This window comes from Pagrus pagrus (genome assembly GCF_965226575.1).
Source record: "Pagrus pagrus genome assembly, chromosome: 12".
NCBI lineage: Eukaryota > Metazoa > Chordata > Actinopteri > Spariformes > Sparidae > Pagrus > Pagrus pagrus.
The window spans coordinates 7,429,685-7,450,159 of NC_140196.1; the positions used below are offsets into that span (position 1 = coordinate 7,429,685).

Consider the following 20,475-nt stretch of genomic DNA (forward strand, 5'->3'; position numbering starts at 1 on the left):
GTGACCAAGTGTTTCCCTCAAGAAACCAACAACTGATCCAGGTCCAGTGCTATGGCCGGTCTGCTACCTCATGCTCCGGTCTAAACAGAAAGAAGAAATAGGCCTAATGGAAATAAGTGTGGAGAAACTGCACTCAAGTGTCACCTGATGTCAGAATATGTCATTAAAGGACCAATATGAAGTTTTGAAAAGAAATTAAAACTCAGAAAGATCATATCTACAATATCAACAAGGAAAATAATACTTACTCTAAATAAATATTTGATACATTTCCAAAATTGAGTGAACAAAATGTCATAAGGTCTCAAGAACACTGTTCAAAGCTAGAAAGGTGGCAGGGTCCGCCACATGAAAACAAAGTAAAACAGTATGAAACTGTGTTGTCCTTTAAGGTCAGTTTGTGTATTCAGTTGTGGAAATCGATAAATGAAGATTCTTCTCTTCTTATGAATATTTTCTCCCCAAAACTACACAGTGCACCTTTAACTGGACCTTTATAATTAAATGTGGTTTGGACCAAGGTAATGTCTTCAAATCCCAAGTTCTGTTGGTAAAAGACCAATATATTCAAGTCTCACATTTGAGAATATGGAAACAGAGAATATTCTGTATTTTATTTATATTTATTTATTCTCAAAATGGTTGTTGATTCATTTTTTTTGTCAATTTACGAATAAGTGATTAAACAACAAATCGTGCCTAATCACCCTTGGTATCTTTCTATATCCCCATTATCTCAGCTGCACATTGGTGGTAGCCGCAGGTTTATATCCCTATTTGTTATCGTATAGCGGCTGCTCATCAAGATCCGTGCAGTATTCCCTGAGAAATGTATGAAAATATAAAAAAAACACCTCTCAGTGTTAATGAAAGTGAGAAAATAACTCCCTTTATCCGGATCAGCACCGAAAGTTAACAGGGTCTATTCTGGGCTGAGACTCATCCTCCATCCAAGTTTCATGGAAATCCGTTCAGTAGTTTTTGTGTAATCCTGCTGACAACCAACAACAGACACGGTTGAAAACACAACCTCCGTGGCGGAGATAAAAATCTTGCTGAGAGCGGAACAGTTGTTTGGAGACACTGATGCATAGTTGACCTATATAAAGATGTAGTTGGTGGACATGCTACAGCTGTACTGCCTTACACGAGTAAACAGGATTGTTTGGGATGGCGCCTGAACAAAGAGCTGCCAAACTAAATGAGCTGATATTGAAACTGTCTGCAAAACAGGCTGCAGACACTGTTTTGAATTCCTGCATCTTCAGGATATTGCAGAATGTTTGACATTGCGTGCTTTCTCCTCCAGAGGGACGGCAGTCAGACTGAGTGACAGACTGACGGAGAGACAGAAGGGCAGACAGACAGACGGGCAGAGAGGGAGAGACACGCCGAGCAGAACTGAAGATCCAGAAAACACGATCTTCATGAAAACCCACTGAGCTTTTCCTGTGATTGAAGCTTTTCTGAACTCATTTACATAAAACCCCTAAATCTTTAACGTGGTTAAGAAGCTTGCGTAGGTCTGTGCGCATGCATCGAAGTGTGTGTGTGTGTGTGTGTGTGTGTGTGTGTGTGTAAAGACACATGAATTTAAATGGTAATGACAAATCACTTGGGTTAGTTTATGTTTCATTAGATGTTTGTAAATCAATATTGGTGTTAAAACATAGCATTAAAAAACACATTATACAGTTTAGCATGCCTATATTATATAGTGGAATATAAAGATTTGTCCATCCCTTGACGAAACTGCATGTTTTGTACATTTTATGTTTAAACAGGAAGCAGGGTAGCTTTTAGGAAAGTGGAGGAGGGCCCTTAAAAGCAGTATTGTCTAATCGTTACAGTGTGTGACTCCTCGTGAAATCAGAATGATTGTTTTTACAATCTGTGCACAGATCATTACTGCACTGCGTGTTCTTTCACTTATTAATAACCTCCGCCGGGGAGGTTATGTTCTCACCCCTCTCCGTTTGTCAGCAGGATAAAAACATCTCAACGGAAAGTAAGATGGAGAAAGGGTCTCGACACAGAATACACACCATTAACCTTTGGTGCTGATCCAGGAGTTTCCTCCCCACTTTCTTTAACATTGCAAGATAAGGCATTCATCTACATTTTCATTAATTTCTCAGGGAAGAATTTGCATGATGAAAAAATTGCATTTAGGTGGCTGGTGACTATAAGTGAGTAAGCTAGGGGACTTCTAACTTGTATTGGCTTTGTAACTGCACCCTGCACAATGACAATTCATTAAACAAACAAGAGATAACGCCTAAGTTGCTATATGCTTTGTCGTCGTTTTAGCTAACTTCCTGTCCAATTTGCAGTCAGCATTCCCCTCCCTCCTCTCTACGTCACCACGTGAACGTGCAGCGTACAGTGACTACTGTTGGAATATAGAGCTATTTAACAATTATTTTAATAAGAAAATATCACGTACAGCAGCTTTAAGGAGCAGATTTTTAAACTTTGGATAGCACAAGGTCATTTCCATTTTGTTTGCTAGGCTAAGCTAAACCGTTCTTAAACATGATGTTTCATAAACAGTCCCTAGGTGACAATTAATTATTATAATATTATCATTACTCAAATGCCTTGAAAGAGGTCATAGGACTGAAACATTGACATTAACATGTGTGCCTTTTGGTTCATCTGTCACTGTTTTCTCTGCACCGTCTCTCACAGGACAGTGTATTCAGATCTAACGTGCATGTGTGTGTGTGTGTGTGTGTGTGTACAGTACGTGTGTGTGCACATGGGTGTGAACAGAGGAGACAGAGAAGAAGACCGACAGACAGTTTGTGGAGCCGCTGCTTACATATCTACCGACTGTTCTGGTATCTACTACTGTTGACACTACAGCATGGATTTAAAAGCCATGTGCTGTCTATTATCCCTTCACAAAGACCTGTAGGGTGTGTGTGTGTGTGTGTGTGTGTGTGTGTGTGTGCAGAAGCAAGTCCAAACCACTGACGGTGACAGACACGCCTTATAAGGCTGTGGAAATGGTGGCACACACACTGGTCATAAAGGGCTGTAAAGAGCTGCAGTGCACTCATGCACACTATCTAACAGGAGCATCAGTATTCAGCATCACTGCTGTTGTATGGCTGCATGAGTGTGTGTGTGTGTGTGTGTGTGTGTGTGTGTGTGTGTGTGTGTGTGTGTGTGTGTGCCCTTGATCAAAGGCGTCCATAGGAAAGCGCACTACAGCTGAGCAAACAGATAATCAAAGTAACCTCTTTCTGCACAAACAAAGCAAGTGTCCGTCCGACACTCGGAGGAGGCCGACATCAGAGCGTTTTTATTGCACAACTTTACACCTCCACGTCTGGCCCCATTCAGACGTTAGTGTGCGCTGACAGTCAGGGCCAGTAAAAACAACGTCCAACGTCTTGTTATCTGTCTCGCGCACACATCCATAAATTCCTGCAAATCTTTCCGCGAAATTTGGCAGAAAGCTTTTAGACGGAGGGACACGCCTCTCTGCAGGAAAATTCAATTACCGCTACGTCTCTCTCTCTCTCGCTCTCCTCCGTCACTCCCTCGCCTTAGTGTTTTAACATTTAGAGCATGTGAGAGACCCCCCCCCGAAAAAAAAGTACAACTAGAAAGGCACACACTCTTGCACACACTGCTGGAGGTCTGACGGCTCTTTGGGGGTGTGTGTTCGTGTGTGTGTGTGTTCTGAGAGGAGGGGCTCTCGTTTGTGCACCAGACGTGCTCCGGCTCACAGCGAGACCCCACCCTCCACACTGCTGCAGTAGTGCACATCACGTCTTCCTCCTTCCTCCTTCCTCCGCTCCTCTCCTCGACCCTCCCTGCTCTTCACGTACTCCCCTCTTCTCTTTCGTCTCCCCCTCTTTCCAGATGGCCACATTAACAGTGGGCCTTTTCCACTCCGTTCTCTGGCACGCACATGTCGTCCCGCCCGCCAAATAGGCAATACCTTCCTCTCCTCGCTTCTCTAGCCTTCCCTTCCCCTTGCCTTTCCAAAAAGCTCATCCCCAATCTCTCCCTTTTTCCATTCGTCCTCTCTTAGACTTCCACGCTCACCCTTTCCTCTCCTCTCTTGCTCTACTTTCCCGCTTCCTCCCAGATCGCAGCCAAATGGCAGCCCCCCCCTAAACTCTTTCCTTCCCCCACTTTCCCTCCTTCTCTGCCTCTCTGTATATATCCATTCGCCCTGTGACAGACTGCCACGCTCCTCCTCCTCCTCCTCCTCCCCGACATGAGTTATTCTTCTGTTGCTCTGAATTTGGAAAACCATGAGGTCATCATTTTCCCTGCAGATATACCATAACCCCGAAATGAAAAGCCTTCACTTTAGCGTGACTGAATTTATCCCGCTGAGTCCACAAATACACACCGACAGGAACGGTTCCTCTACTTTGCAGAACCGATGTGGTGAATTCGGAAGGGCAGAGCAACAATAAGGACGGACAGGTTAACAAATTGCCTGGCTGTGTGTTACACAAATGAAGGTCAATGGTCGGAGGGAGTTGAGGGGCTATAGGATCCATTTGTCCGCCACTAAATCACTCGCCGCACACGCACAACCACAGCCAGACTCACATGACTTTTATAGGCGTGAAAGGACGAGGGATCATTAAGCGTTGCACCTAATCACCGCCCGTCATTACATCCTCAATCAATGAGTTTTGTAGCGAGCACATAAAAACGTCTGTCAGCGGTGACTTTGAGTTTTCCCCTGGAGCAGAGGGCAAATAAAACACAACCAAGAGAGAGAGAGAGAGGGCGAGAGAGAATGATCCGTGGGCTCTGACGAGGGGCTTGATAAAATATGCTTAGGCTTCAATTAAATATTCAGGAGATAGCGATGTCCCCGTCTTATTTAATCCCACAGATAAGAGTTTGCATGATGAGGCAGAGGCGGAGGAGCAAAGGCTAAAATAGAGACTGTGACAGGAGGAGGGAGATGAAGACTGAAGGAGGAGGGTGGCAACAGAGACGGAGAGAGAGTTGAGGAAAGAAACAGTAAGACAGACGGAGAGAGACAGAGTGAGAACAAGAGAGGGAGGGAGGGAGGGTGCACTGCAATGCAGACACCTTTTGGCGTCAGCAGAAGTGCCCGCTCTCCAGCCATGCGTGTGCCAGCAGTGTGTCTGGATCAGGCTGCCACAGACTCGCTCTCCTTTCATAACTAAAAACAGCAGAAATGTGCAGTTTTTGGGCTCGACTCCATTCTACTCAAATCCAGTAAAAGGTGACAGTATGCTCCAGACGTGAAGCAGTAAGCTAATTAATTGATTAGTGAATCAACAGGAAGTTATTGACAGTTTGGGAGTCGTTTCTTATGCAAAAACACGCTAAATTAGCTTGTTCAAGATGTGAGGATTCTTTTCATCAATATCATTTCTTAACTAAATATATTTGGAGTTTAGACTGTTGGGCCGAGACAAAAACAGAAATATAAAGACATTAGTTTGGGCTTTTACAATCAGCCGATGGCTGTAAAATAATATTGATTTACTTTATTTTTTAAACAGCTGAGGTCATGCTGATTGGCCACCTGTTGAATTCATACTCCCAACAAATAGGGGCAGCATATCACTAGAGTAACTGCTAACTGCTGCTAACTGTATTCTGTTTATACACCCACGACTGTAGCTACTGTTAGCTTGATTAGCTCAGTTAGCCGTGCAGCTAACCGGACTACTGTGGGGAGTGTTTGTGTTTACACCGCTAGGAGCTTTGTACTGCTGGGAGAAAGAGGTTTTCAGGCCCGAGGCTATCTGGTTAGCATGCTAACTTACCTCTACAACATAACACACAGACGTCTTTTACATAACTTGAAAACTGTTATTTCTTCACACTCTGTTCATAATTGCATTTTTTTTACTGAAATTCTCACATATTGCACCTTTAAATGAAGAAAAACATCATCTGTATCAATGGTTCTTTCACAAAATATTAACACAGTGAGATATTTGATATTAATAATAATAATCACCAGTAATGCAACATGTAGTGATGCAGCATTTAAAACCAGGAGAAGACGACACTTACGTCATATCACGATATAACAATATGCAACATTGACATATCAGAAGATACATAGTCTCATATCACACTATAATATTAATATGTTGTCCTGCCTTCTAAATGTATAATCTCTAAATCAAAATATATAAAGATTTTCAGGTGAACATCAATCAATAATTAAAATGTACATTGCAGCCTTATTAAGTTCGTCCATCCTGCTGTGTGCTGCACACACTTTTGTCAACACACTCCCAGAATACCTCCTGGTTGTGTGAGCCGAAGCATGTTCGCCCGCTGCTCTCTAACGACACAGAGGTCTGAGCAGTGAGTAATGGGTTGCTATAGGAAACCCGTCATTAGCGGGTTTTTTTCTCTCCACACAACAGATCTTGGCGGACGTTAGGACACATGGAGCGTTACACATAAACACAATATCATATAACTCACTGAGTCTCCGTGAGGGGAAGACACAGCAGAGCACACAGTTAACATCTACGAGTGATACAGCCTTGAAACAATTAATTAATTAGTCTATTGATGGAAAATAAATTGATCTGAGTCATTTGTGGAGCGGTTGCTGGTTGCAGCTTCTCAAATGTGCAGATTTGTTTTTGTTTTATGTCATTTTAAACTGTATACGTTTGAGTTTTATATTGTCTGAAGACATAATCTTGGGCTGTGGGAAATTGTGGCGAACAAAAGACTGAACTGTAACATTTAAAACCAGCAGGACAATCAGGATGTGTTCAATCACATGCTCTGCCAGGCTCACGTCCACTCACCATGTGTATGGGCGTGCTGGTCAGATCTCTCTCCGTCACCAGTCGGTCCTGGTCGGTCACGTACAGGCCTTTCTGAGCCAGAGCCTGGATGACAGCGTTGTGTCCCAGTAAAGGTTTGACGGCATCACTGCGGAGGATCAGGCTCCCGGCCCGGCAGTAGAGCTCTGCAGACTGGAGCAGGCAGGCCACCGGAGGCTTCAGGTGCTCCTGGTTGTACTGGTCCCTGTATAAAGGCTCCACCAGCTCCTCTGGTACTGCGTCTGAGAGACACAAAAGGAGAGAGGACACGGGGTTAGAGCTAATTTTGAGCACCTCCTGTCCTGCAGCTGCATCATCCACAAAGAAGCAATGCAGGCGATAAAAGAAGCTATGCTATTATTTCTAGATTTTACAGCCTTTGTTATTGTTGCCATGGCATCAGTACAGTACAGTGTAGCTCAGAGCCTCGCCTTCGCAGCCACAAGCAGCTCAAAGCCTGTTGCACACACCCAGAAAAGATGGTACACACCACAAAACCTCCTGATCAGCATCACTGAAAAACAGGTTTTATAAGCCAGAAGGCCAGTGAGGGGCTAAAGTCAAAAGTCAGACTTGAGGAAAAGTAAACATAGTGAAAGTCATACATACAAAAAGGAAGTTGAGTAAAAGTCTTGAAGTATCTGATATTAAACGTACATAAGTATCAAAAGTGCAAGTAAAAGTGTATCATACATACATTGACATGCATACTGTATAATGAGCAGTGATGGAATATAAGTATGCTAAAAATGCTGAATATCTGGCGGTACATCCATGTGAATATATGTATCGTTTACTTTAACTTGTACTTTTGATACTTTATTACATTTAATATCAAATACTTGAATAAAAAATACGCTACTTTGGCTCTGATGCACCCTGTAACCTGCAAAGTAACTAGTAACTAAAGTTGTCTTACAAATTTAATGGATCACAAAGTATAGAGTAGTAAAGTAAAGTACAAATACCTCAAAATTGTATTTAAGTAGAGTACTGTGCTGAGTTACAAAAATAAATGCACTGATGTCCTGTGTATATCTGTTGGTGCTTATCTCACTGAAGATCCACACAGGGGACATCTTGTGAGCACAAAGCCACAGTGTGTGTGTTTGTGTGTGTGTGTGTGTCAGTGTGTGTGTGTGTGTGTGTGTGTATGTGTTGTATATGTAGGTAGAAGTGTGTTTTACAAAGCGTGGAGTACCTTCTAATCTTGTTACCTCGTTCAGTTAATCTGATTTGAATAAAGTAGCTGAACACACACACACACACACACACACACACACACACACACACACACACACAATCACTTCTCTCGTCCTTTCCTCACCAGAATACTATGTTGTTGTTAACCACATGTTGTGACTCAAAGTTATAATATACGAGTCATCAATCTGTCACTCTGTGACATACGTACTGTGTCTATGCAGCTCTTTCCCTTGTGTGTCACTTTAGACCCTATTATAGGAATGTGTGTGTTTGTTTGCATGTGTGTGTGTGTTTATAGCACTGCATGCTCCAGCGTGAGTGTGTATTCCTGGTGTGTGGGGTCATTTCCTCTCTCGCTGCCTCTGAATCACACAGAAGGAAACAAAGGACACTAAAGGGATCTATCTTAAAGGTACAGCTTTCTGTTCTTTAGCCCCTCAATAACAACAACAACAACACTGTAGACGCTCCACGAAACAACATCATAAAATGAAAGATTTGAAGCTCAGTTGAGAAAAAAAAAAAAATCCATTAAGCTTGTGATCAAACCTCAGCAGTTTTTCCAGTGGCTGTGGTTGGTGCAGCCCCCCCGTAACCCTGCGGTGGGTGATGAAAAGAGATATTTAAAGCAACAGGCAGATGTTAAAAGTCTTCACAACGAGCCCTCCTGCGTCGAGTCACAACTATCAAATCGATCCGACTTTTGTCAGAATGTCTATAAAGCTGAGTGTTAGAGCCGTGCTTAAAGGATTCAGCCCATTGAGAATACAAATTTGGCAACCGAAGCGACGTGTGTGTGAAGTCATCGTGCTTTTGTGAGAAATGGTTAGTAACAGGAGGCGTTTCATCCGATGACCTTTAAGCTTCGAGGTTAATAAAATCATTCAGAAATGATCAGCAGGCTACAACAGCAACGAGAGCAAGTTTTTCTAGAGTTCATGAAAATCTGCCTCGTCAAGTTAAATCCCTCTCCTTTGTGTTGGCCATCAAAGAGGAAACAGTCAGGAAGTCGCTGCCACAGGAAGTCCAGGCACGGAGAAGACTGCTCCCCTGGAGACCCCCGGGATCATAGCTCAGCACACACAACATGACGGTCAGCAGAGTTTATCTCCGCTGTCTAACTGCTCTTTGTTGAAAACAGTCGTCCAGTTAGAGATCTAGGCTGCCAACTGTAACGATTTCTAATGTTTCACAAAGACATCATGTTCTGGGTACGTGGTGTTGCCTCACTCTTCATTTGCAACATGGCTGATGTCCCACTTTACACAGATTATTATCATGTGATATGATAAAAAACAACACTTTTTAAAGGTACATTATGCAGAATTTGTCGGTTGTTGTTGTAAAAGCAGCATTCAAATGTGTGTAAGCAGTTGATTATTGAGCGTCATTCACAGGTTGCTGTCTGACGACCTTCGAACCTGCAGCGACTGTTTTCTGGCTACTTAGGAACGCAACACTGACATATTAGCACCTTTTATGCTAATATGGCAAACTGTAGCCAATTTATGAAGCAACACAATCATCCATTTGAGTCTCTTTTCTGGCCAATAGTCCAGTATTCACGCTCTTTTTAGCTCTACTTTGGTCTCGACTAACTCCCGAGGGAAATATCTCGCCCCTTTAGCTGCTAAATGCTCCACTATGTTCACCTGCTAGTCGCTAACTGTGTCTTTCTGTCGTATGGCGCTAAGCAGGTAGTACAGTTGTTCTTGCTAAAACTGGTCGCCTGCTGCAAAACAGTAATGTTTCAGGCTGTAAACCAAAACAGAGAGCTGAAAGAGGCTAAATCTCTGAGGGGACCTGCAGAGTCTTGTGATAATCCTCTGTGGGTGGACTACTTGTACGCTCATGTCCAATGTAAATATAAAAACTCAGAGTACATTCGCTTCCTCGGCACACTTATTTGGAAGATGCCTTTGTCCAAAACGACTTGCATGTTCTTCCTTCCTTGCTCAATGACACACACGGACAGGAGAAGCTGGGGATCAAACCACAAACCCTACAATTAAGAGCCGACCCGCTCCACCATCGGAGCTACAGGGTCATAACATTACTACACTACATGCTTAGTTGGTTAGTTAACAGCATGAGCTGACATCCCATTTCAAAGCTCTGTAACCTGTGAAACACAGAGCGCACGGCCATTAAAGTCTTTCTCTCTTCGGGGATGGAGGATGCATGTTTTCATTCAAGCCGATCACATCATCGGATTTCACAGATCAGTTCCCTCACAGCTTTAGAGGCAAAGCAGCACTTATTCCGCCAACATATTTGTTTTAAGTGATGCTGATGGAGTTGACGATTTGCATTTACATCAGTCCAAGGGCATCCTGCGAACGAGCTGAATGAAATCACCGCGGTGTCTGTGCTGCAGCAGACTCTGTGATATAACCCTGTGGTGGAAACTCACCATCAAATTATAGCTTAGATGCCGAAAATACGACCTCTACATTTAAATTTAACCTTCAGCCACTTGCAGTTTGTCAAAGATCATTTTCAACTTTCATATTTGATTAAACTTTCCATTTACAAAACAAAACTTTGCTGCTGGCTGCAGTTCACACTGAACCCAAAACTGAGGTGAACAAATGCCAGACAGTGACCAGAAACCACCGGCTTCATTAGTCACAGGGGAACTGATCGATGCTGGACGTGTATTGATCCTCCACTCAAAAATGTGTTTTACATATCTGGTTCCCTCTCTTGGATGTTTCAGCTTCACTGTGCAGACTGATTAACATGCTGACATTAAAGCTGCGTTTAAAGATATAATATGTAACTTTTCTGCATTAAAATATACCATTGTTGTATATTTAGTTAAGTTGTGTACTTACAGTATCCCCAATGTTTCCAATAATGTTCAAACCAAGAGAAATACCTGTTTTACCCCAGGAAACGGTGCGTTTCTTTTGGTCACCTGTCGCTAGTAAGGAAATTGGCGAACGAGGCTCAACGTGATGAAAATAAAACATGAGCTCGTCTGCGAACATTCGTGCCAGAGTCACTTCAGATGTGGACTTTAAGTGAGAGTTTAAGACCATTTAGTTGCATTTTGCTACCATTTTTGGACTAAGAGCACCTGCCAACTAACATTTTAAAATCACCATCATGAAAAAAAAACACCAGGAGCACCATTTCTGCGAGCAACATTTTGCCTCGGCTGCCACAGCTTCTCGACGATTTTTTGTGGTGCTCCTAAATTTTGTGCTGGTGCTCCTAAAATCTACAGTACGGAGAACCGGCTCTACTAGTGGAAAAAGTTAGTCTGGAGCCCTGAGATGGATTTTCATTGGCAATACTGGTTGTTTAAAAACGAAGACAGCAACTCCCATGATCCAACGGGGCATCACAACATCATCAAAATAAGTCTTTGTTTTGATCGAGAGACCCTGAGCGGAGGAAGTTAAATACACACACACAACGTTTAACAAGTTAATTGAACTATATGTTACAAACTTACATCAGACACATTAAATACTCAAATCAGAGTAGCTGTCCGCCTGGTGGGGATCTTTAACTACACTTTAATACATTCGGGCAGCACTTAAGCGCTGTCGTTAAAACCTGATCCGACCTCTGTTCGGTCCTGACGAGTTCACATGATGCCAACATCAGGACAAAAGTGACATTTATTACACACCCACACACTAAACTCCACATGCATGCATAAATGTCAGTCCACATCTTTACAAAGCACGTTATAAACCGCCTTATCCAACTCTTTTATCGCCCTCTTCCCTCATTCTTCTTACTATAAATCACTCTTTAACTACATGGACATTTATACTTCCTTGCTTGTTGCCGCACTTAATGTGTACGTAAGTGTACGTTTTTCCATGCGCTAGTGCAAATCCACCTCTCTGAAGCTTCAAACTTGCAACGGATCAGAAAGTTGTTACATCTGAGCAGATTCAAACCATCCGTCATCGGTCCAAACTAGGCCAAACGGGGCTCTGAGGACTGGTTATGAATTGGGCCACAGTTCTCGGGCTGTGCTGGGAGCTGAAACTGTGTCACCGGAGGGACGGGAGAGAAACACGGCGGTGGCGGCGGCGGCCCGGTAACAGCCATAGGTCTTGTTGAACTAAAAGTGTCTGTCTCACATATTGCTGTCCTCTATCCTTTGTGTCTCTCCACCATTTTAATTTCCATGTGCAGCCCTGTTTGGCACTCGCTGGTCGGATCAATGAGCGTGATTCAGAGGTCAGTCTTTTGATCCGTCTGTCTGTGTGGCGGAGAGACTCCCAGTGTTGTATATGGAGGAGCAGCCGTTAAAAGCGTTCATTAGGAGCCGGGGGAAAACCTCCGGACTGGAATTACTCTTTATGACGGCGGGCCGCCAGAGCTGCAGCCTCCAGACCGCAGTGAGGACAGGAGGCAGGCCAGCGCTCGCATACATGGAGTCACACATACAGAATAATGGCTGACACACATATCCACATGGAAACATCATCACTGCGACTGACAACGAAACCACAACATAACAGTCGGCTTGTGTCAGCTCTTACACCGAATGGAGCTCAGGAGGGAGTAACTTATATTAAGGCCACTATCTGGACAGTTAAAGTCAATTTTCAAGCAAAAATACTGGAAATTCCCAAATTCCAGCATCTCAGATGTTGGGATTTGCTGTTAACCTGTGGCAGTGAACTGAATATCTTTTAAGATGTCTGCTTGTGAAGTGATTTACTTCATTTTGACATTTTCTAGAGCAAAAGATAGACCGTTCAATTCGTTTTTCAAGCAAATTATCCCAAACAAAGCCTGTTTTTAGTTCCTAATTGTGAAGATTTCCTGTTTTTCTATGTCTTATGTAATAGTAAACTGAATATTTATTGGGTTTGGAAGACATTTAAAGACGTCACCATGGGTTTGAGGACATGTGACGTGCATTATTCACTATAATCAACATTTTTATAGACCAATAAGAAGCAAGAAGCAAAAAGGCCAAATCGTCTCTGTTTCCAGCTTCTGAATTTTCTCAGGATGCACTTCTTTTCATGTTTAATGTGATAGTTGAGTAAATATCTTTTGGTTAAGGTTGTTGTTTGTAAACAAGACATTTTAAGATGTCACCTCGGCATCTAGCAAAGTGTGATGGGTATTATCCGCCATGTTATGACATTTTTATAGACCAAAAGATCGATTGTTTTAATCGTTTCTCAAGATTTTCAGTTTCCAGCTTCTTAATTTGATCAGGATTTCCCTCATTGTTGTTGTATGTGATAATAAACTAAATATCTTTAAGTTTCTGATTGTTTTATTGGACAAAACAAGACATTTTAATGTGTCACCTCATGTTTTTGTGCAAAAAGGACAAATCAAGCTTCTCAGTTTGGAGGATTTGCTGCCTTGCCACATCTAATCTGACAGTAAACTATATATTGTTTTGATTTTTGACTGTTAGTCTGACAAAACAAGCGATTTTTAGATGTCAGCTACGACGTTAGAAAGCTGTGATGATCATTTTTGATCATTTAGATCCCTGCTAGTAAAACAAATAGCAGGAAGTCATAAGATTTGACAGTTTACTGAGTTTAGAGCGACAAATACATCTGCACATTCTGCACTTGTTGACAAAATGAGTGTTTGCGGTGTTGTGCTGCCAACATCAACATCTTTTCATGGGTGTGAATGAGTGTTTCTGTGTCTTCCGTTTGCCTGAAGATGCTTTGAATTTTCTGTCATCGCTAACAAGAGAATAATCAACACGCTGACGTCAGCTGCGGCCCTAAACTCCAGCAGAAGTTAAAGTCCTTGCATCTGTTGATCTGCAGTCAGACGGTTACATAACAGGTTTGGGAGTAACAAGCATCAGGCATGCAACAAGTTAAACCTATGACACTGTGACATCAGCAGAGACTCAGGGGGACTTGACCAATGAACTCATGAAAAACACTGCATATACACAGAAATGATGCCATTTAGCCTTGATAGTACACACTACATGGATACAGATTGGTGTTTAATTGCTGCTATTTAATAGACGACAATGTAAGTTTCTTTTTATAATAAGAAAAGGAGGAACACTTAGATAAGTAAGTAGTTTAACTGGCTCTGACTCTGACTGTCAGGGTCTGATTTCAGGCTGCTGTTTACAAAACACTCCCTCGTGAAAACCTCCACATCAGTCCACATTAACACACACGTTAGATGATTATCTTAACCATGTTTCCCACTAATCCAATCTAATCTAATCCAGAGATGATTTTAAAGAGGCGCCACCTACCCGAGCCGAAAGCCTTGGCCACCAGCCACGTCAGGCTGCATGAGATCTTGGCCCTGGTGAAGTCGTAGTGATCGAAGCTCTTGATGGCAGGGACGATGAAGGTCCGTCTCATCTCTCTGTCAGGATCTGCCGCATCTCCCATCTTTAACTCTCTGTGTCGGGATCACACACACTTACACACACACACCACACACTCGCTGCAGCTGGTCAGCCTGAGGAATTCCTCCTGACTGCGGATGACATCCCGTCCAGAGGAATTCAATGCAGCAAAAAAATTTCCCCCCTTCTCCAGAAAAAAAATAAAAAACTTTGCGCGTGGCCCTCAGGGTTGTTGGAGAGAGAGAGAGAGAGAGAGCACGACGGACAGGAGGCTCCTCTGTTACACGAGCACCATCCTCTAGTTTTATGTGTTTCAGATATATATATATCCCTCAAACCGTGACAGCGCGGCGCAGTTTAGGAGCAGGATTTCTGAAGATTTCCTCCATTCCCTGACATTATTATCCTCAGCCTGTCCGACATAACGGAGCAGCTGTGCGCCAGAGGAGGGGGAGCCTCAGCCCGACACCGTGAGACGGCCTCGCACATCAGCTGGAGACGCCGTCCGTGTCCATGTTTGTTCCTCCTGCTCTCTTTTTCGGTCTGTTTTCCCCCCTCTCTGCTCTCTGGCTCTCCGCGGCGGCGTCCTCCCTGCGCTTTTCCTGCCGCACTGGTCGGAGGATAGACGGAGCGCAGTGCGCACGCGCGGTCCACCCACCCATTCCCTGACAGGAGTCGCCACAGTGTAATACAAACCAAGGTGGAGTTATAGCTGGCAGCAGGCTGTCTGACTAACTCCCAGATGTTGTTTCCATGGAGAACTGCAGGAAGAAACACACTTTTGTCATCCACTGACATCAGAGTCATGGATACACTTGTTCTAGGCTGCGTATTTCTATTTTAACAAGACATTTGGGAAGATTTAAAGGTGCAGTATGTAAGGATTTTAGATTAAAACATTCAAAATCTAACTAAGAGTGTGGAGCGTCCCATGTACAGGGGCCCTGTCCTCACCACCGCAGGCTTTGAAGCCATTTTTCCATAATGAAACTGTGTAAATACATCGTCACGTGACGCACTGCGGCCCAAAAAGACTTTTCCCCATAAGCTTACATTGCGAAAGAGGTGTCTGTAAAACCGTGGATACATTTATTTTTTGTTGAGCGTCACAACCCCCGCGACATGACACGTTTCACTATCATGATTTGAGCCATTCGGTCCAATAACACTTAAAAAATTCTAGAGGAGCCGCACTATTAAATCATTTTATCCCGATTCAAGTTAGCCGGGTGTTAAACCGGAAGTTAGCCGGCCTGTCGGCAGCGTGCTCGCTTTATGGGTGGCACAACACGGAAGATCTGGGTATTTTCATTTTGGCTTCAAAACGCCACTGAGCAGCGTTCAGAGGAGTGAAAGGAGCTCAGCTACCAAGGCTACGTCCAGATATAATATAACATCCTTGGTTTAAACCTCATGAGGTGAGTTTGTGCGTCGACCTCCCAGTCCGGGCAGAGTCAGCTAAAATGACCGCTAACTGCACAGGTAACTGAGCATACTGGCTAACAGCAGCTACAGTTAGCAGTTACTATGGTGGTATGCAGTCCCGATTTGTTTAAATTCGACTAATTCTTACATACTGCACCTTTAAAACAAAAACTTTGGCAGAAGAAATTACTTTCATCCCGGACTGTTTTTGTGATAGTCAGGGATAAATGAAGCATGTGTGTCCACTCAGGTGAAAAAAAGTGAGGTTACCCCACACTAGAGCGACACTGAGACTGCTCACACTGCTCTTCAGTGTCCTATCAGGTCAGAAACATATGCTGGAGGCGCTGTGCAGGATTCTCACCTGACAGCGACAACATGACACACGCAGGTGAAGGTGGCTCTTCAGCGCTGTATGGATGAGACTGCAGGACGTTTGGAATAACACTTTATTTATAAAATACCTTCAAAGTGCATCAGAAAACATTACATGGCGGAAATAATATATATATATAAACAACCGTATTTAAGAAGATCCCAACAAGAATATACAAGAATAAAAGTGTAAAAAATATTTATAGAGAGACAAAGTCAAGTGTTTTTAGGTAGTCAGTCTGTCCTCATTTTCAGTTTGAACTATTAAAAGCAACCTGTCTAAGTTTGGCTCATAGATGTCTGAGATATGTGGGTTGGACCTGAGCAGATGAGATAAATATTAAAGGATAAGTCCACCCAAACTGAAAAAATTCAGTCATTATCTGCTCACACCCATGCTGATGGAGAGTCAGGTGAAGTTTTCGTAGCCCACAAAACATTTCTGGAGCTTCACAGCAGCCAACCCAAAAAAAAAAGAAAAAAAGAAAAGAAATGAGGACAGGAACAGAAATATGGACAGAAAACGGCTCCATACAGCTCGCGTGGCATAATCCAAGTCTCTGTAAGCTCATACCCAACTTGATTTTAAACATCTGACGATATGTTGATATGTTGACATGACAGACAGTCGTCACAGGCACAGGAAATCAAAGATCAGGTCGGACGACGACACCAAAACAAACTTCAGTTTTACATTTACAGTTACACCAAACCGTACCTTCACATAATTATCTAAACCTACACGCACTCGTGTAAACACTTGGGACAATATGGAAAATACTAAAATCAAATGTCTTTTAGCTCTTAGGCACCAGAGCAGCAGCGCAGTCAAGGGCAACAAAGAGTGTGAGACAGCATCGCTCCCTAGTGCTGAAAGTGTGCTCATGCAGCTCAAGAAACCAGGAAGCATGTACCAGAGATCGGTCACTAGATGGCAGTCTTTTGTTAAATATCCATCTGAAATGCTCTGTTCCTCCAAAATCATTAAGATGGCACTTAACTGCTTTTGTGACAGTTTTATTGGATTGTCTTTAAGTATAAGGTTGAGATACAGAAAAACAATCTGCAGTGAATACCCCACGGCGGCTGTGACCTTGTAGTGTTAAGAAAAGAAAAATTCATCCTGTTCTCAGCATAATGATGATACCATCATCATTACTGCTCCTCCTCGCTGTGATCTGAGTCCTCTTTGTCCGCGCCTCCACCCAAGTCCACGTTCATTCGAGATTGATCTCCGATCATGATGTACCTAGCATTTTGAATACAAATATTGGGTTGCTGTTGCCACCCAGCCCTGCCGTCACCACCAACCTGTCCTGGTGGCACCCCGGGACCCAGAACAAGTTTATGTGCCATTAAAAGCCTGAAGCTCTCCTCCTCCAGCACATGTGCTGCTCCACACTCTTTGATCATCTGCTTTTCATGTTGGATTAGCTGCTTTAGTCTCTCCTGTCTGTCTTTCTGCTTCTTCACTCTCTGCTCCTCACACCATATTTTCCACTGTTTTTTAATCCTTGCCCGAGACATTGAATTTCGCGTCTTTCTCTCAAAATTCCTCCTCTCCTCCAGTAATACCAGTGTCCGCAAAACCAAAGGGATGCTCTCCCTGGGCATGCCATTCTCTTGTGGCAGCAGCGGGATGACGGTGTTGTACTTGTGATTGCACTGTATGGAGTTGATGAGAGCGGAGTTGGTCTGTACCTCCTGCATGCGGGTGTTGTAGTTGTTGGTGAGCAGCAGGATGGTGAAGGCTGTGTTGTTAATGGCGTCCTCCACGCACCTCAGGGTGCTCCTTCCCGGGGTGGCGAAGTTGTCTGAGAATGTTGCACCTTCAAATTCACTACCGATGACCCTCTCCAGTCTCTCCCTCATGCTTTCGGCTATATCCGCATCCTCGGGCGCATGCAGGATGACGAATGCGTAAAACATCTCCTCCTCCTCCTCCTCCTCTTCTTCTTCTGCAGCCTTACTTACATTTGCAGCAGGCATCTTGGGTAGAATAATGTTTGCTGCAGCAGGTAGTGCAATATTTGGCTCAGCGGTCGGTTTGGTGGGTTGAGTCGGAGTGATAAGATTGTCCAACTTAATGTTCCCGGCAGCAAGCGTTGCTGCTAAATGTTTCTTAGACAGCTCGCAGGATTTAAGCTGAGGCTCCTCGGATGTCTCAGATGGCCCTGCTGCATTTTCATTCACAGGGGGAACGGGAACATTTGGTTTGGATGTTTCTGATGTTTCCTGACTCCGAAACGAGGCTGTTGGAGGTATACTTATCTCTAGATGAGTAGGGTACGAGGGCATTGAGGAGCTCGCCTGCAGTGGGCTGGGCAGGCCGTGTGCTGTCTCTGACTGATCCTGGGACAGAGTAACTTTCAGAGTTCCTTCACCCAGGCTGCTATGAGGGTCATGGCAAGACCCTGACTTGAGATCCGTGGGGAAGCACGTCCACTCTGTAAACAAATCGGGCCCGCAGACAAGTTTAACTTCCTCTCTGAGTTTATCATACTCCAGACTGTCACTTGATTTCTGGTCATCATGGGAAATGGCTCTCTTATACGCCAGATTTCTCCAAAGTGGATCACACAGCTCTTTGTCTGACAAGACTTTGAAAATGCGAGCCAACACAGTCAAAGATTCCAGCGTAAACTCTTGGAAATTACCACAGTGCACAGCAAAATCTTCTAGTTTGCCTTCACTCGTTTGCCACTTTTCAGCCAGATGTTTAGCGAGGTAGTTGTCCCCCAGCGCCTGGAGTTTGCTCATCGCCTCCGCCTCTCTCTGGAGAACGATCAGGCACAAGGCGTGCACGATAGTATCTTCAGGAGACTCGCCCAGCTTGAATGTCAGGCTGATCAGTCGCTCCTGAGGTGCCTTAACCAGCAGGTCGAAGGCGTCTCTCAGTCCCGTCCCCGGATTTTCTTCTCCTGCGTGACTCATTTTCAGTTTTTACTCGACGGAAGCGGATAGGATCACATGTAAAACTCAAAAAATGTTCTTCTTCATTCCTTCAAAAACTTGCTCTTGAAGGGAGAGGTGCACAATTTCACAGACATTCTTGTTTCTGTGAAGAGATAAAAATCAACACAATAAGGTCACAACAATGATTGGCCTTCTGTACTTTGCCTGCATGTTCAAAAAGTAGGTGCAAATGCTATTTAATAGATCAAACTTTCTGTTTAAATCAAAGTTTTGACTGATTTTCTGACACTCAAACAATCAAAAACTTGCCGGCAGACACTCACCAGTGTAGCATTTTAAGCGCCATAAGATTAAAATGGGTCAGTGTGCTGCCAGCTCAAACAAGGAAGTCACTCAGAGCCTCTTTTCCATGTCGGCTCAACCGGCAGAAAACTTTTTGTCTCTTTACAGGAAGTTCTGAGGGGCCACGTGTGATCGACCCCGGGACACCACAGGCTGCGGTGAGTCCTCGTCAAACTTTTGGTATAAAGTTCACCTCTAACCGTACATGTGTTGCTGTAGGCCTCTGCCAGCTTGAAAATACTTTTGCACAGCACAATGATGACGTCACAGGCTGTGAAGTAAGGGAGCCCATGAGGGACAAAAGGCAAAAAAGTTTGAGAAAGTAACTGTGACTGCTCAAGACAGAGTTCTCCACATTAACAGACAAGTTGTGAGATTTCGCACATAATGCAGACTTTTACCTTTTTAACAGGTACTTTGCGACAACTTTGTCAACTTTTGTACGTTTAAATTTCTCACAACAAATTGCCCAAAACAACAAACTTGTGATGAGTGTGGGAGTGTTCAGCTCCTCGTGCACAATAGGCGCAGAAGAGAAGAGAAGACTTCTGGCTTTTTCTCCCTCTCTGCTGCGAGGCAAGTGTATTTTTATCCACGGAGGAAACCTCCAACCCTGTATTTACCAGGGGTGGGGTCACAGCAGGCAGAGTGCACGCCAACATCAAATCTCTCAATGCGGTGCAGACAGAGAGCCTCTCTGTTCTTAGTGCTGAGTGCAGTGTGATATGTTTACTGTACAGCCACTTCTGAGGAATTACAGTAACTCTATAGGATGTGTGGCTTCTGTGTCTATTGTAGCATTGGTATGTATATACGTGCCTGTACAGAATAAAGTCACATTGAGTTGAGCTATATATCACATGCCACCAGACCACGGCTCTGTTGCTTTAAGCATAACCCCAACCAGAGCCAAGTAAGGGACCGTATGAAAATGATCTTCAGTCGAGGGGGAGGGGATTATACGTTTGGCTAAAAGGACGGCAGTTTGTTGTATTTTTTTGTCACCCTAGATTTACATTTTATTTTGCTCTTCCTCTTATATAGTTAATATACGCGTGACTTGGTTTT

At 43.7% G+C, this 20,475-nt stretch overlaps 2 protein-coding genes across 3 annotated transcripts in view; both read right to left on the bottom strand.

The window, feature by feature from the left end:
- The window catches only part of camsap2b (calmodulin regulated spectrin-associated protein family, member 2b), a 36,550-nt gene extending 21,587 nt beyond the window's left edge, over positions 1-14,963 (bottom strand). For both annotated transcript variants that reach the window (XM_084370196.1, XM_084370195.1), the window contains exons 1-2: positions 14,251-14,963; positions 6,795-7,054 (exon numbers count right to left, since the gene is read on the bottom strand). In XM_084370196.1, the coding sequence (XP_084226322.1) occupies positions 6,795-7,054; positions 14,251-14,392 (402 nt within the window). In that variant the 5' untranslated portion in view covers positions 14,393-14,963. The remainder of the gene's footprint in view (positions 1-6,794; positions 7,055-14,250) is intronic.
- Positions 14,964-16,215: 1,252 nt separating this feature from the next.
- Positions 16,216-19,627, bottom strand: ticam1 (TIR domain containing adaptor molecule 1). Its single transcript, XM_084368958.1, has 2 exons — positions 19,389-19,627; positions 16,216-19,207 (listed from the first exon to the last, which is right to left on the bottom strand). The coding sequence occupies exon 2, from the start codon at positions 19,081-19,083 to the stop codon at positions 17,305-17,307; it is 1,779 nt and encodes a 592-aa protein (XP_084225084.1). The 5' UTR covers positions 19,084-19,207; positions 19,389-19,627; the 3' UTR covers positions 16,216-17,304.
- Positions 19,628-20,475: the final 848 nt, after the last annotated feature.